Genomic DNA, 16,534 nt, shown 5'->3' on the forward strand with positions numbered 1-16,534 from the left:
TGAATAATCCAATGTGTTCTTTGCATTTAAAATGGATGTTTGGCCCTCAGGAGGAATGAGTCTTTCAATGAGACCACAATGCTTGTTTATTTTCTCATATACTGGCAGTGCTGTTGAAAACCTTTCCAATATTGATCCAACAGTTGTGAAATATGAGAGGACATGATGATGAAGTGCCTAGTGACTGTGCTAGTACTTCTGTCTCATTATCCACCGTTAGCCATGTGGATTAGAAGAATATTTGATGTATTGTTGTGTGTATTTGAAAACCGTATGCAGGCTGTGTCCTGCACGGCCTGCTCCCCCACCGAGGAACGTAAATGAGTGACGAGGAGGAGACTGACAGCTGCTCTGGGTGCAGCATCTCTTGTGCGAGCAATGGGTGGAGGGAGATGGGACTTGCCTCGGTTCTTGTCTTTTAGGGAATGGAAATGCATACTACAAATCATCCTTGGGCAATAGTAAGATGATTAAATGGGGATGAAAACTAGCTGAAAAACTCTGGTGTATTCACTTCAAAATTACCAACAGAACATCGTTGGTTAAGAAGATTCGGATGTGCCTAATTTTGAAATGGGAAGAAATCATATTTATTGTGGATGCACCCCAGTTGTCTTTACATTTGTATGATTTTTATTCTCATGCAAAATTTTCCTTTTCTTTCCAGCATTCCATGGATTTTTTGCTCTTTCAGTTTGGCCTTTGCACTTTTAAATATGATCACACAGAAGAAAAGTATGTTATTCTCTTATTCCTTGTTTTCTTAATTGAGGAATTTATGAAGTAATATTGATAAGCTGAGTTGACATGAAACTCATCTTTTTCACAGGTATATAATGAAGTCATTTAATTTCTATATTTTCCCAAAACCCTTTAACAGAAGTTCACCAGATGTCAAGTTTGTCTGTCAGGTGAGTAGAAAAACAAGTTTGATTTTGTTTGGTTAAAGTATACCTGCAGCAGCCTTCTAAAAAATACTACCAGGAAAACCTCTGCATCATTGTAGAGGGAGAAGTGGTTGCTTCTTTTAACAGCTTAAAAGGCAAATAAACTTAAGTTTTGTTGTCGTTTGGGTTTTTTGTTTGTTTGTGGGTTTGGGTTTGGTTTTGGGTTTTGGTTTTTTTTATAGAAGAAAGCTAAGAGCAATCCCTAAAAATGAGCTTTAAGGGAATATCTTTGACTTCAGTTTTCAGCTCGTTACACCTTACATTGTGTGGTTTCTGGAATCTGAGATAATGTTCCAAACCCGTCAAGATGATTCTGGTTTTTTTTCTGGTTCCTTTCTTGTCTGACTTCTTGCTCCCTTGCTTTTTTCTCTTTCATCCTCTGCTTATCTCACTTTCACCGCTTCTCAGACTATTGCCAGCATTTTTTGGTCTCGGATTTGTTCTCCTGAACCACATTTTGCTTTCTGTAGTTTCCACTCTCCACATAGCTCGTTCTTTCATCTTTATCCCTTTAGTGTATTTATTGTTCTTTTACTTTATGCAAGTTGAAAATAAATTCTAAAAGTAGCATAGCCTAAACTTGCTGTGGCTTCTTTAGGGTCACAAACTTGGTTGTGCTTGATTTTGGACTTAGTATAATTTCTTAAAAAGTATAAAAATAACTGAATTGATATTTTTATGCCACAGATACTTGTGCCAATTGTAAAGCTATTTTCATTTGTTGCAGAGTTCAAGTATAGATTTTTTAGCAAACCAAGGATTTGATTTTAATAAAGTTTTTCGCACTGGTGAGTTGTTTTGGTTTTCTTTCTTTCAATGTCTGCAAAATTTATGATGACGACTTTCTTTGTAGAAAATGAAAAAAGAAAAAGGCAGCTGTTCATGATACTCTCTTAATACATAATGTAGTACTTAGAATTGCTCTTATCTAATTTACAATTGTGCTGGTAGTTACTCCATTTCCAAAAAAATCATGCCCTGAAAGGGGCATTTTGAGCCTTCAGGGGTGTGACACAGGCAAGTGCTTGGTTAGTAATAAGTCTTTGCTAAATCATGTATCCCTAATTTGTCTCTAATTATGATGAGGTGTTTTTTTTTTTTTTAATTAGGAATTCCATATTTAAATCAGGAGGAAGAAAGACAGCTAAGGGAACAGCTCGATGAAAAACGTTCTCAGGCCAATGGCGCAGGATCTCTGTCATACATTTCTCCTAATGCCACAAAGTGTCCTGTAACAATTCCTGAAGATCAGAAGAAATTCATTGAGAAAGTGGTGTAAGTAAAATCGTTTAATATCCTCTGAAGATGTTGAAACGAAAACGTAAACAACAGATACATGTTCGTGTGTCAAAGCTATTTTTAGTAGCTAAGCTATTTTTATTAGTTCACTAGTTGTGCCATAATTATCTTTTTGTTTGTTATGAAGTGGTGTTGTCTTTTGGGGAGAGCTCTAAACATTGTAAAAACAAAATAGCAGATATAGAAGCAAATCATCTCTTTCTTCCAGGGAGCAGATTGAAGACTTATTAAAGAATGAAGAAAGTGAAAGTTTGGAACTGGAACCATGTACAGGGTCAGTTTCTGAAATTACATCTTCTAAAAAATTATTTATTTTGGCCACATAGAATTAAGGGAGTGACAAGGAAGAAGATGATGATCTTTACTGAGGTTAAGTGTAGAAAAAACTACATTTGAGTGGTCTCTGAAGGATGAGAAAATGTGGTAATTTATATGGATGTCGTGCTCTGCTTTATGAGCCATAACTTCTGCACGTGGCGACAACATATTTCAGTGTAGCCTAGAAGTGTCTTGCACATGTGAGCTTCCTTTTGCTATTGTTCCATAAGCCCTGGATATGCGTTTTATAAACAAATTTCTCAAATCTATCCAGCTATCGGTTATTTGCAGTTGACGCTGTGTATTGAAACTGTTTTTAGTGGGTTTCCTTCCCAAAGTCTATTTAACTTTGGAGTCCAGATGTTTGGAGAGCGTGGTTATTTCAAAAATAATAATTAAAAAAAATTAGAAATACTAGAACATTGTGAAGCTGGGGGTAAGGTAACATCACTGTGTCTATATTCAATAATCATGGCTACAGAATATTTGCTTATGAGAAGATATGTGGGTAACTGCACAGAATAGTGTAAATGCCTTTAGCACTTGGCAACTGAACATCAGTATTCGGTAAAACCCCTCAGAGCCCTTAGGTTCTGGTAGCAGTGACTTCTGCTTTTAAAATCGTTCTACAAATGAACGTAGAGCTGGTTTTAACTGAACGCTATTGCTTTGAAACACTTATGTAAGAGGAGTATTAGTAACACAACTGTCTTTTGATTTTAGATTTCAGAGGAAATTAATTTATCAGACTCTGAGCTGGAAGTAAGTTATTGGTAATGCTGCCTTACTGTGTATTGTTAGTAATTCTGATAAGAAATCTGGGTAAGATTTGATCTATTTAACCTCAGAGGTGATTGATTTAGACTATATTTTTCCTTTAAGAGAATACTTTTATAATGATATGAAGATAAATTGTGTTAGACTGGTTTGTGATGATTCGTTTGAACATTTTAAAGCTTCGTATTTACTTAACCAGTCTTATCTAAATACTGTGAATAGAACAGCACAGCCTAGGATTATGTAACAAACTCAGCCTGACAGGGTTTTTAGTGAACAGAAAGTGCACGTGCTTATGCAGATTGTGGGCTTTACTTGAAAAACTACCAGTTCTATGGTAGGTACTGGTGTGTGTATAGTTTTCTGTTAGATGCCAGGGATAAGCATTTCTGATGGCTTAAAAATCCTAATTCTAGCAGTGATTCTGGTCTCCTTTCTTGGCTTACTTTATCCCTTATCTTTGCCTAAACACATCCCTTAAGGCCTTAGGAGAAGCTGTAAGGCTGTACAGATGAGAGTTTCATTGTTCTGACTGCACTAGTGAAATGTGGAAAACAGAATGGAAATCTTTTTTTGTACAGTTAGTGAATTCAGTGTTACAACAATATCTGGCACGTTGTTACTTATGCTGGAAGTGAATAAAATAAAGCTTCTCCCTTTAAAATGGAATCTCAAGAAGTGAGCTTGAGAACTAAGCTGAAAAACGGAAACGTGTTCTCAAGAATTTTTCTGTGTGGGTTTTTTAATATATCGATAGAATATCTGTAGCTTCCACTAACACACAGTATTATGTTTGTCTGACACTGATTCTTGTGTCTTCTCTCAGTGGACAGAAGAGTGTATTTGTGAATTGTATTTTTTTAACATTCAGCTGCGTTGCTTCATGTGCGTACAGTGTAGACTGGGGAGGGGAAGCAAAGTTGTGAAGTTAGCATGGAGAAAACAGTGCGGTTATTGCTTGCCCTTGTGTCCTGAACTCTTTGCAGGTCGTTTTCTTCATTTAAGTGTTCTGTTTTGGTGTATCCAAGGTCTGTGATGTGAAACAACTTGAAAGTGAGGTCTGGGTTCCAAACCGTGTGAGGAGTCAGAGTGGAGAGGGCACAATAGTTCTCTTCTTATAGTATGTGTTCTCTAGTACTAGTTTCAGTAGTAGCCAGGCAAAGCAAACATGCTGGCTCTGTGGTGGTTATATAATTGTGGTTAGTTTATTTTAATAGGAAGATCAGATTAATATCCACTTGTTAAGCAGTGAAGGAGAATATTCTCTGACCTTGGTGTCAGTAGGATGCTCTGTGGCTCTGGGTATGGTGGCACCTTGGTAATGTGATGGTGGTGGAGCGATGCAACCCTGTAGGGGAGGTAACAACATTTGTATTAATATTTCCTATTAGAACGTACTGTTAGCAGGAAGTTTAGGGTTGTTTATAAATCATAAAATAAGAGACTTAAAAGGCACGCAGTCACCAAAGAAACTGTCTTGTGGCTGCAAGTAAATGAGAGCTTTCTCACCTGTGTTTCGTTTTTTTTGAACACAGAGATTATAGATTGTGGATGAAATATCTATATGATGTTTGCTTAATATTACTAAAATTTAAAGTTATGTGTTCCATAGCAATAGGATGGGAAACTGCATAAGAAAACACATTTTAGTGCTAGTTGCCATTAGGTAGCGTAAGGAGGCCAATTTAACTAGACTACTGCTTCAAATTTTCCATCATTTTAAATTAAAAAGGAGCTTTTAATAGTTCTTTTGCACTTAAGACTCCTAGTAATATTGAGATGTGAAATTACCTAGCCACTGTTGTGGCTTCAATATGCTAAATGTCAAATTAATAACTACTTGTATTTACTTTTCATTTGTTTTGATGCAGATATCCAAAAGGTATCCACGTTGAAACTCTCGAGTCGGATAAGGTAACTAGTCATGTTGCTGCCTGTAACATTTGTTCTGTTTAAAGGAAATTGTATTTCTCGATTTTACCAACTCTCCTAAGTTTTAGATCTAACCTGAGCTTCGTTATGAAAAATGCAAAAAATTTAAACAGAATACAATGTACTAGTTTCTAAACATGAAATCTGACCAACATATGAAGTGTAAGCATATATTTGTGTGGCTTAATATTTTTTTTTAAAGGATACTAAAGGGTATTTTAAAATATAGTGGATCTGACATTCAGTATCGGTGGAAAGTAAGTCTCTTGGTGAAAGGTAGATCTTGATCTTAGAGGAAGAATAGTGGCATTACCTGCTGTATCCTCACCTCCCAGCACAAATCTCTGCTTCAAAAGGTATTTGCAATCAATTATTTACAAGGAAACACTGATAACCTTTCCTCAGAAGTAAAAAGTGGATTTAATAAAAGTTAGGTTTGGATGGATCTAATAGAGCTTTCTAAAGGAGGGTTTTGGGAGTGGGTGATAAAGTGGTGCTTACAATAGAAACAAGTCATGTTGCCGGGTAGCTGCTGTTGCGGTATGACTTAATTTTCTTTACAATGTAAATTTACAGAAACTTGCAGTGGTCTTAAATATGAACTTCTCAGAGTCATTCCTCAAACTATACCTTTTTGATTTTAGAAGGAGAGATACATTGTTATTAGCAAAGTTAATGAAGAAGAACGAAAAAGAAGAGAACAGCAGAAACAAGAAAAAGAACAGGTAAAAAGCTCCATTTCATTAGTTTACTTGAAAGAGGGAGGGGGAGAATCCATGACTGGAGATTGCAATCAGCTCTGCAAAATTGTGCCATAGGCTTTGGGAGTAATTCCCTGTTGTTTGGCTGTGACCGTTGTCTGAAATTTATCCTACAAATTCTACCAGCTAACTTAGGCTTTGCAATAGAGCAAGAACGATTGCAAGACACTCTACATAAATGTTAAAGAAGGAGTAATTGTAGAGTACTTAACCAATATCCTGAAGCAGTGAATTCCTCATTGTATGAACCTGCTCTCTCAGAGAAGCATGGCCTAGTAATAGGAAACATCAGCTGGTTGCATTTATTAGTGCCGTATAACAATAGGCATTGCAAAAAGTCTTGCAGAAATTGTCGAGCAAGTTTTCACGTTATTTGGATTCACAAGCTGTCCTTGGAGTAGCACTCTGTTACAAAACTCGCTTGTCTGAGTTAAAATGTCTGGTACAATTAATAGGTCTTTGACTTTTCTTGTTAGGGACACGCTACACATGAATACTGTACTAACAAGTCGACTGGAGGGTCATGTGTGGTGTGTTCAGGCACTCTCAGCGTTGTTTATGGGACTTGGTATTTTTGCTTGCTGAGCCTGACCCAAGTTTCGGGAAGCCGTAAGATGTGAATTGTGGGAATTCTTGATCCCGCTCTTGGGATTTGTGCTTACGTGTTTCAAGATAAAGTCAACTTGGGTGCAGCAAATCATACGTGCCTGCAGAACGCCTCTTGAGAAGCAAGGAGATAGCCAACAAAGACCTCAATTAATGTGGCATCTCTTTTTCCAAAAGGCAAGTTAGGGACAATTTATTACTACAGTAGATTTTTGTGAAGGAATCTTATTCGCTCTGACTAGTGGCATTCAGAGCTGAACTAATTTCCCTTCTGGTTGAATAAAGACAAATAATGCAAGACAGAAATTACTTCTCTAGACCTGACGAAGAAAAATCTGTTAAAAAATTCTTTAAGTGAAACTAAAATACATGCTGTAGTCAGATCTCCCCAACCAAATCTGAGTTAGTTTAAAATGTGTAACTGCTGTTATATAATATTGTAGTTGTATAATATTTCTTCTTATTTTTGTTTATATAAACAGTGAAGAATGTTTCTTCCCCAATCTCAACGTTAGCATAAAAATACAATCCGATTTAATAGAAATAACAGTCAGGATTCAACTTATTGCATCTTATGACAATTTATGTGTAAAATGTGGCTGAAGTTATGTACCTTAATATCTTCTGGAGCGGTTTGCAGTCTAATAGCTGCTGAGCACTGTTGAAGACGTACTGACAGCTGTGTTGGTCTGGTTGCAGTCAGGTTCACTTTCCTCACAGCAGCCCAGATGTTCCTGTGCTTTGCATTTGTGGCTAAAATAGTGTCGATACCATCCCAGTGTGTTGGCTGCTGCTGGGCAGGGCTTGCACAATGTCTCTCTTCCACCCTCTCCTAAAAACAAATAGACTGGGGGGTGGGCAGGAGGTTGGGAGAGCTGTTCTGGAGTTCATCTTCCCAAGGAGCCTTTAAGCACATTGAGGAGGTGGCTGCACATGGGAAGTGGGGAATGAATTCCTCTTTTTGCTTTGCTCGTGCTCACAGCTTTTACTTTTCTTACTAAGCTGTCATTATATTGACCCACAAGTCTTTTTTTCCTGCCTGTTCTCCAGGAAAGGGTAGTGAGCAAAAGGCAGGGTGACTGTTTGACTTTTGGCCAACCTAGCACAGTAGCCTGCAACTTGACCTGCTTTACAGTGAGCTAGAGCTACTTATAAAACTGGAATTCTGTCAGCAGGACCCTGCTTTGACCTCCTGTATCTTCAAAATATTGACATTTCCTCTGTGGTCTGTTCTTGGTTATGTCTGAGAAACAGTTTGAGCCTAACTGGGGTGTCTGCCAGTTTGCAGGTACAGTTTCGACAGTATTTGTATTTATATTTCACTAATGTCAGAATCTTTGCTTACAGGAAGAACTGAATGATGCAGTAGGATTTTCCAGAGTCATTCATGCCATTGCTAATTCTGTAAGTTAAAATGATTTTTAATGTAGCATTGGTTATAAGAAAGAAATATAATTTAAAGAAAGAATTCTTTTGCTGTTAGATTTTGGAAGAGAAGATGAAATACAGGTTGAAGCGGCTTTTTGTTGTTGATGTTGCTTCACGTTTTACGATGATGGAGTATGATAAGTAAACTCTTAAAATAATGACATGAACAGCCTCGTTATCTGTAAGAGTCAACAATACCAATTTCTTAGGGGTCTTAACAAGGTTCTCTTAAGTAACTAAGCTTTGAGGACTTTTCATCTCTGTCCCAAAAGGGTTGTTTTTGTGTGTTTGTTTGGTTTTTTTTCCTAGCAGTTAAAGGCTTAATGAGAGAAGAGCATTTGGTTCTCTTGTACTTACACAGTTTGAAATAGGCTATAGTTTGATGTTGTCCCCTTCAGCTCAATTATTTTCAGGTACTTGTTATAGTCTGCTGATTAGAGGAGGAAAAAAAAAAAGTGTGTGTATTGTTTTCTTTAGAGAATGGAGGGTGCAGGGAAGCAGAAAAGATTGTCATGTCAAATGAATCAAAGTTAACATTTAAAAAATGTATTGTCTATTTCAAGGAGGCACTTGGTTGTACAACACCTGGCATGAAAGGTTCTGCACTGTGAAATGCTGTGTCATGCCCTTTGTTTATTATAACCATAAAGAATTTATTGTGAGTTCTTGTACAAATTGTAAAATAAAAGGTAGCAGACTGAGAAATCACTTGACTTCAATCTGAAATAGGTTACATTTGGGTACCGAGCTGTCAGTAGCTGTTCTAGTGCGTCTTCTCAACATTTCAAGCTGCTGCTGAAGCTGTGATGAGTGGTTGGGAGCAGAGGAAAAATGAGCGGCTGCTTGGAGAGAGTGGAGGAGTCTGTGGGGCAGGCAGGGAGCAAGTGGGGAGCTTTGGTCTGTGTTTGTTCCCCACTGCCCTCTGCTCACCTCCGGGACGGGAACTTTCCTCACCCTGCCCTCGCCGTGCCCCGGTGGAAGTGTAACTAACGTTTCATGTTCTGTTCACAGGGCAAGCTTGTTATTGGGCACAACATGCTCCTGGATGTTATGCATACCATACACCAGTTCTATTGTCCCCTACCTGATGTAAGTAATCTTCTGAGTGTTCAGATGATGAAATAAATGCCTTAATGTATTTGTCTTTAGTCCTATCTCGAAACTCTCTTGTGAATGGAAGCCTAGGACAGTCTATTAAGAGCAACAGAAAAGTATTTTAGAAAGAACACTTGTTACTTCTGGGCTACTGCCTTATTTTCTTTGCATAGAAAGCTTAGTTGGATTGAATTCTTCTCCTTTACATTTTTAAAGTGTTCGGTGTAAATGTCAGGACTGAATTGTGGTTTCTGCTCATGTCTGTTGGTCCTTCAGAACCCGCGTGGATAATGGCAGATAAATTTAACTGACTGACTTGTTAAGATACTGGTTTGGAGCTTCAGCATTATTGTGTGGCGTTTTTCCCCTTGTAATTAACAAAGTGGGAATACATGTTTTCGTATAATATAGTACAATTGATGATATGAATGATAAGAAATTTCGTAGCAGGATGTTGGTCATTGGGGTGAAGAGGTGGAATGTCTGAATGAGCATACTTACCTGACCCTAGTAGGGCACTCTGACAGTTCATGACTGCAATAGTCTAACAATTAAGTTAAACTAAGCAATGATTTGGCACTGAGGACGTTGTCTGAAGAAGCCAAAGGTCTCATTGGAAGGATGGCCCGCATGATGGCTATATTACCTGCAATCCTCATGGGTTTGTGGGTGTTACGGGAAAGGCCTGAATACAAAATGGGAGAAAGAAGTTAGGGACCTGTTCGGACAGCGTTGGAATGTCAGCAGTTGTCTGTTGTGCCGCTACTTCTGACACCTGGACGATCTGAGCCTGTAGTCAGTCAACTGTCCACCTGGACTGCTTATATTCCTTTGGCACCTTAAATGCTGGGAACGTGTAGGAAAAACTGTTAACGCAGCTGGAATTAGAGGTAGTTTAGGTTATATAACGGGATAGGGAGTTGGAAGTGCTAGACCACTTCTCTTACACATCACAGACCTATCAGAAATAATTAGTCTGTAGTTCTGTGTAACTGCAGGTGGTATTTATGGTAATGCTGACAAATACATCTCTTATGAGGTGAGAACTGAGTTGCTGTGTCAGATTTTTAGAGGCTGATTGGATAAATATAGCTACTGCTATTCTATCATCTCGAGACTGATAAACAGTTAACTTACTTGGATTTTATCTTCTGGTTTCTTGTTAAATTAGGACCTCAGTGAGTTCAAGGAACTAACATCATGTGTCTTTCCCCGGTAAGTTCTTAGTTCAAATGGTTTCAACTGTTTTAATATTGTTTTAGCAAGCTGATATTGTTTGTCCTAGCCCTGTAACCTCACTGTTACTGGAAATAAAATTAGAAACAAGTTAGATAATTATGGTTTTCAGAGTGTTCTGTAGCGTCTCTTTTTCAGACGAGCAATGCTATTGTTCTGCTTCTTGGCAAAAGATGCAGCCTTGCTGCTCTTGTTTTTGGCATGATGTTTTGAATCTGCACTACATTTGGAATGAAATTTATTTACTACTTATTGTTTGCATCTCTTGCTATTGCTTAGTTGCTGTCCTTTTTCATGTGGAACAAAGCCGAGGAGTGTTTTGGCTGCTCTAAGATCTGAGAGCAATTTTTTGGTAGGGTGAAACTGCTTTTCCCAGCTGATACACTAAAACATTTTTGAGGATTTGGCAAAATGGACATTCTTGCATTTCGACTTATTTAGATCTTTGTTTCTAGGCTATTGGATACTAAACTGATGGCAAGTACGCAACCTTTTAAGGTAAAGTCATATAATATTATAGAATGATTTGAAGATAGAAGTTTGCATGAAGTGCGTATTGAAACAAATTAATTTTTTTAGAGAAAAATATCTAACAGTGTTTTCTGTGATGTTCCTTTTTTGTAAAAGAATGATTTTTCTTAACCCCTTATCTGAACTTACAAAATTTTTAGAATACAAGGGTTTAGTTTTGAACAAGTGATTTTTATTTTTGTTGCAGTTTTAAGGTAACTTAGCAGCTTTGAATTCCAAAATGTGTACAGTTTCTCAGTTTTTACTACTTAAAATGTGATTAGCGGATTTTTTTTTTGGTCTTTTAAATTATCACAAGACTGCATGTCTCCTCAGGAGGAAAAAAAAAGTGTTATTCATGAAGAAATAGGACCTGGAAGCTGCTTGTAGAGTCAGACCGTTAGAATACTGTGAATGCTGACTTAGATTCGTCTAGGAAAAGATGCTTGAACATCATCCTTAGGTTCTGTTGTGGCCTGCTGTTCAGTGCGGAGTCAGCAGGAAAAAACACAACAGGTTTCTCTTGAAACCTCTTGTAACATGCGTTCTGTTCTTCCAAAGAAGCGTTGAGATCAGTGATCGTACTCTCTTGCTTTCCTGTGTGCCTTTGGAATGAATGAATAAAAGACATGCTGACGAAGCAGCATCTGTCTGTGTGCACCTCTCTGACTTTAGAACTTTGCGTAACAGAAGATCTCATTAAAATGTACTTAGTAGATATTTTCAGGTTTGTCTTGCATAGTACTGTAGTAAGAATAGAGGCTTTTGTATTCCGAAAGCTAATAATCCTTCACAAGTTTTATGTTTGGTGCAGTTAGGTTGATATTTGTAATTTTTTACAGAAGGTGCTTGGGTTTTAGGCTATGGTTATCGAACGGTGCTTTGAGATGGCGATATAATGCATCGTTTGAGCTTGTTCATTGTACTGAGTTCTCGATAACTTTTCAGACCGCAGACTTGATGATAACTGTAAAGAGCTGTCTTGATTTAGAACCCAAGGAAATTTGGTCCTCAAAATTTCAGGCAACTTTAAGAAAGATTGTGTGACATTTTTTGTTTTTCTTTTGCTATTGATTCTGCATGTTGGTGGTTGGTTGTTGTTTGGTTTTTTTTTTCATTGTACTGATTTTAAAAGTGTATTTGATTATTCAAGAAGTTTGGTTTGAAGAAATTAATAATCTGTGTATATTTTGAGGGATTTTATATATGCACATACGGATTCGGTAATGCAACTCTGCTAATCTCAAGTGTAGGAGCAGCTTTCTGATTGCCAGGCTTTTATTGCTGCCTTTTTATTACTTTAAATCAGCAGTATTTACACTTAAAACTATTCAAGAACGTCCGTTCAGCAAGCACACTTCAATACTCACCTTAAATGCCTTCAACCATTATAGTTCAATATTTAGGGTATTTTTCCTTGCTGTGAGTGCTGCCTTTTCCTCTGCCACATGTACCATGCGTGGAACCAGATTCACATAGAAATATTACTTTGGCATAATTTGTCACCAAGAATTCTGAAAAGCATTAATAAATGCTTATGACTTACAGATATGTTGTAGGGAAGGCAAGTTAACTTTTTAAAACTTGGCTCGACAGACTTCTCTGGTGTGTTAGTTCGGAATGAAGCAATATATAAATCCTTAGAGAACACAAGGTGGCAGCAATAAATGCTCATTTTACCCTATTTGATTTCGGTTTCCAGGGAAAAAGTGCTTGGCATTGGCAGTTAATGGTGTATTTTCTTGCAGGAGATCATTAATAATACATCCCTTGCAGAACTGGAAAAGCGTTTAAAAGAGGTTCCATTCAGCCCTCCTAAAGTTGGTAAGGATATATCAAAATGATCTTATTTCTAAAGTGTTTTCCTCTTTCAGAGGAAAGAAAGTGTTTTGGTTATTTTTGTTCTTGGTCTAAATGTAAATTCCCCTGTTAATATTTAGTGTTCTGATGAAAGGGACTTTAAAAATGGGCAATATACACATAGTGCAGTTGTGTTTAGAACTATTGGTGGAAGTCAGTGGGAATCCTTCCACTTTTTTTTTTTCAGGTAATAGAAAAATGCATGCGTTCAGTAAACAGCAGTTTTCTCATCTGCCAATGATGGCATTTTGTTTTTAGCTTGGTTTTTGATGAGTGACTTGCATTTGTTGTAAAACTGTTTCATTTGGTTATTATTGTCCTTCAGAACAAAGCCAGAGAACTCTGACAGGAACCTGGACAAACAAAACCAAGCAAGCTTACACAGTAGTGTCTAGTCATGTGTGTTCTAGAAATTATTCGAGTTCTTTTAGGGCTTGCTTTGCTTTGGGGTGAATGGAAGGATATTTAGTCAAAGGGTAAGTTTGTCTCAAGGTTCTGGAATTTTTCTTAAGCTGCTAATTTAGAAAAGCGGGGGGCAATACTGGACAGTAGAGTGTGTTGGAAGGGGAAGTCTCAATGATTCATCAAAACCGAGTTGAGTGATACTTTTCATATTGGCGAATGTGCAAAGCAGATGCACTTAAGCTGTAGTAACAGGAGAGATAATAAGGTGGATCATCTACAGCTTTCTTGGACAATGAGCAGGGGCTGTTGGTGCTTTGACCGTAGTGGTACCATGCACATGGAGGGGACAGTAATTGCATGCAGACCTTTTAGTGACTCTTCTCAGGATGTAACATAATTTGGTAGCTGTCAGGTACTATTTTTTGCTGATGCAATATAAAAGAATAATTTTACCTTTTTTTTTTTTTCTTGAGCAAAATATGATCATAACAGTTAACCAACTCAGAGGTGTTGGTATTTAATCAGAGATGATTAATGTGGTTCAAAACATCCAAAGCAAAGCATGTTTTAAAATACTAGAATACTTAATTAAGTGTTCATTTATGTTTTCCTTTGGGTGTTTATCTATTAAACAGACAAACAAAGCATTAAGCACCAAGAATTGCCCTTTTCAGCTCAGCCAGTGTAGCTTAATGTTGTCTGAATCTCAGACAACTTTATTTTTGAAATAATATATTACAAAGGCTCATCTGAAAAAAGGCCTGATGTTTTGCTACTCTAGTTTTATGTAAAAAATTTGGATTCAAGTTTCTTTTTACAAAATATAAGTATATATGCTTACGTATTTCCATTGTGTAAGTTATGCTGGTATTTCTGTATTGCTGTTTTAAATCCTGGTTTAGCTTCTTTTGCTGTAATAGAATGCAATAAATTAAATGGAATTACAGAGTTCACTTGCCAGTCTGTACCTTAATGTAAGGGTCACGATTCTGGCTTTTTAAACAGTTAATTTTATTCTTCCAGTCCTGTTCTCAATATAACTTCTAGAGGAAAAGGAACCAGCTTCCTAGAGGTTGAGAAGCTGGCTACGGAGGTGAAATGACTTTGATGCTGGGAGTGGGCAAAATATAAATGATAAAGAAAAAAGTGTGACGTGCACATATTTCTCTGTTATTGAGACTTACACACTTCTCTTCAGAGAAGCACCTATTAAGGTTTCCTCTTTCAGAGGTGATTCAAGGAATACTTCTGAAGGTCTTCACGTAAACGCCAAGCATGATTGTTGATAAAGTTGTCAATAAATACATCCTTTAATTACTTAGCTCCATCGTCTTCATTTAAATACCTTGAAAAGTCTGTCCATAGGTCAACTGGATGGCTAATAGCAGAGTTTTCAATTAGCCTGAGTGTCCTTTTAAATGCAAGACAGTCAGGAAAAAACCTGCTCTATGGGGACTCGTGCTGTAATTGTGTTAGAATTAATACTCTATTTTAGCTAATTAGTTCTGTGGATTAATAGCTTTTCAATATGAAGGAGTTTCTGTCCTAGAAGCCTATTCTTATTTAAAAATACAAATCAAAACTGTACTTTTTTCAGAACTTTTGATATTTCAGAAGCTCTGAAAAATCATGTAAACTTACCCAAATCATGGTTTGACAAAATAAGCATGTGGGTAAACACACAGGGCTGTCTTTAACTTCTGTGATAATGTCTTTACAAATTATCTTTTCTCCTCAGAAAGTGCAGAGGGGTTTCCAAGTTACGATACAGCTTCCGAACAGCTTCACGAAGCAGGATACGACGCTTACATTACTGGGCTGTGCTTCATCTCCATGGCGAATTTCCTGGGTATCTGTGCAGGCTTTTTCAAACCTTCTCCTTAGTTCTGTCTGTAGCTGCTTATTACATGTGGAATTTCTTCTTCGTTCATCAGGTTCATTCCTCAGTCCTCCGAAAAACCACGTGTCTGCTAGATCAGAACTCATTGAACCTTTTTTTAACAAGTAAGTAGCTGTATTAAAAGCCCTGCGAACACGTGGAAGTACCACACTAGCCTTAGAATACGCACCTCTAGCCTCAGAAGCAATGGCTAACTGCATTTTTCTTTACACTTCGGTTTTGATTGGCTTTCTAGTTCACACTAGTAATGCTGCAAAGGGGCCAGAGTTTGTAAAGTAAATACCTTGTCTTTTGGAGAGAACGGTTTACTTCCTGCTGACTTCTGAAAGGACGCTTAAAAGAGTACCTGAGCTGCTTTAAGGCCTTCTCCATGCCAGTGTTGAGAATATGTTTACAATTTAGAGAATTATTTCTGGAGTAAGCTTTGGGAGTAGTGGAACTGAAGAAAAGCTGCTCAGGTGTTCTTTACATTGTAGGACACTGTCAGAAACTGTTGATAGTTAAAACCAAGTACTCCAAACAGTCTGGAAAAACTAAAATACTCCTAGTGTAATATCAATCCAAATAACACAAAGCTGTTGTGTTAACGTTATCAAGTAACACATTTTTAAGAAGGTGTAATAAACAGATATGATTGGTAGTTAATGGGATGGTGCTGCAATTAGTATTTTGCTTTTGAATTGGAATTTCATGCAAATTATTTGAACAAATTGAAGTAAGACTTGAGAAATCCAAAAGTCTTTATGCACAGATTTGATTCTTTGCATATTTAATCTGCAGATTTTTACCTTCTGAAGCTTCTAACGACAGTATAACCTGTCACATAACAGGAAAGGATATTAAAAAGCAGCTAGTACTTTAGTCTGTTTGTTTAAATTCAGGAGAAAATCCATCCTTTAAAACTCTATCATATAGGAGCTGGCAAAATTAATTATTTTAGCTTCAGATGGCCCACAGAAATGAGGGAATAATAGTGATCAATGGCATTCAGCTTTTAGTGGTCTGGAAACCAAATAGCTATAGTGACAGCAATCAGGTGATTCTCTTGACACTAAGGCATGAGGTATGTTCTAGCAGATGTTACAAATTGTGTGTACGTTCCTTAGATTGAACGGGGACCCGCAGTGACTACTTGATTTGGATGTGAAGGTGATGATAGAATTAATCAGCATAGTTTGGTTTTAGGACGGGATTTATCATAGGGCTGATTTCTGTAACACCAGCACACACACATTTGCCAATAAGGAGATGCCAGTTGAGGGGGTTGTTTTTAAAATCATTAACCAAAATGGTTTCAGTTCTTTCTAGAGATACATACCTGTGATGAGTACAAACTGAAGCTCCTAAAACTGTCACAATAATAGGTTAAATTTAAGCTTTTCAAGGTAATTGTATATTTCAAATGTGGCATTTCTCTCTCAGAAACATTTCCAAGTTTTGAGACAAAACTTGCCGTGTGT

At 37.3% G+C, this 16,534-nt stretch overlaps 1 protein-coding gene across 5 annotated transcripts in view; it reads left to right on the forward strand.

Annotated features, from left to right (window-relative positions):
- PARN (poly(A)-specific ribonuclease) overlaps nucleotides 1–16,534 on the forward strand; it is a 58,578-nt gene that overhangs the window by 2,709 nt on the left and 39,335 nt on the right. For 3 of the 5 annotated variants that reach the window (XM_065644561.1, XM_065644562.1, XM_065644565.1), the window contains exons 4-18: nucleotides 668–735; nucleotides 830–911; nucleotides 1,675–1,735; nucleotides 2,057–2,222; nucleotides 2,455–2,520; nucleotides 3,288–3,326; nucleotides 5,213–5,255; nucleotides 5,918–5,998; nucleotides 7,988–8,044; nucleotides 9,080–9,157; nucleotides 10,335–10,378; nucleotides 10,855–10,897; nucleotides 12,658–12,733; nucleotides 14,913–15,023; nucleotides 15,109–15,178. In XM_065644561.1, the coding sequence (XP_065500633.1) occupies nucleotides 668–735; nucleotides 830–911; nucleotides 1,675–1,735; nucleotides 2,057–2,222; nucleotides 2,455–2,520; nucleotides 3,288–3,326; nucleotides 5,213–5,255; nucleotides 5,918–5,998; nucleotides 7,988–8,044; nucleotides 9,080–9,157; nucleotides 10,335–10,378; nucleotides 10,855–10,897; nucleotides 12,658–12,733; nucleotides 14,913–15,023; nucleotides 15,109–15,178 (1,085 nt within the window). The remainder of the gene's footprint in view (nucleotides 1–667; nucleotides 736–829; nucleotides 912–1,674; nucleotides 1,736–2,056; nucleotides 2,223–2,454; nucleotides 2,521–3,287; nucleotides 3,327–5,212; nucleotides 5,256–5,917; nucleotides 5,999–7,987; nucleotides 8,045–9,079; nucleotides 9,158–10,334; nucleotides 10,379–10,854; nucleotides 10,898–12,657; nucleotides 12,734–14,912; nucleotides 15,024–15,108; nucleotides 15,179–16,534) is intronic. The other 2 variants (XM_065644563.1, XM_065644564.1) reach the window with 1 other exon arrangement.

The sequence above is a fragment of the Caloenas nicobarica genome, chromosome 14 (assembly GCF_036013445.1).
Source record: "Caloenas nicobarica isolate bCalNic1 chromosome 14, bCalNic1.hap1, whole genome shotgun sequence".
NCBI classification, from domain to species: domain Eukaryota; kingdom Metazoa; phylum Chordata; class Aves; order Columbiformes; family Columbidae; genus Caloenas; species Caloenas nicobarica.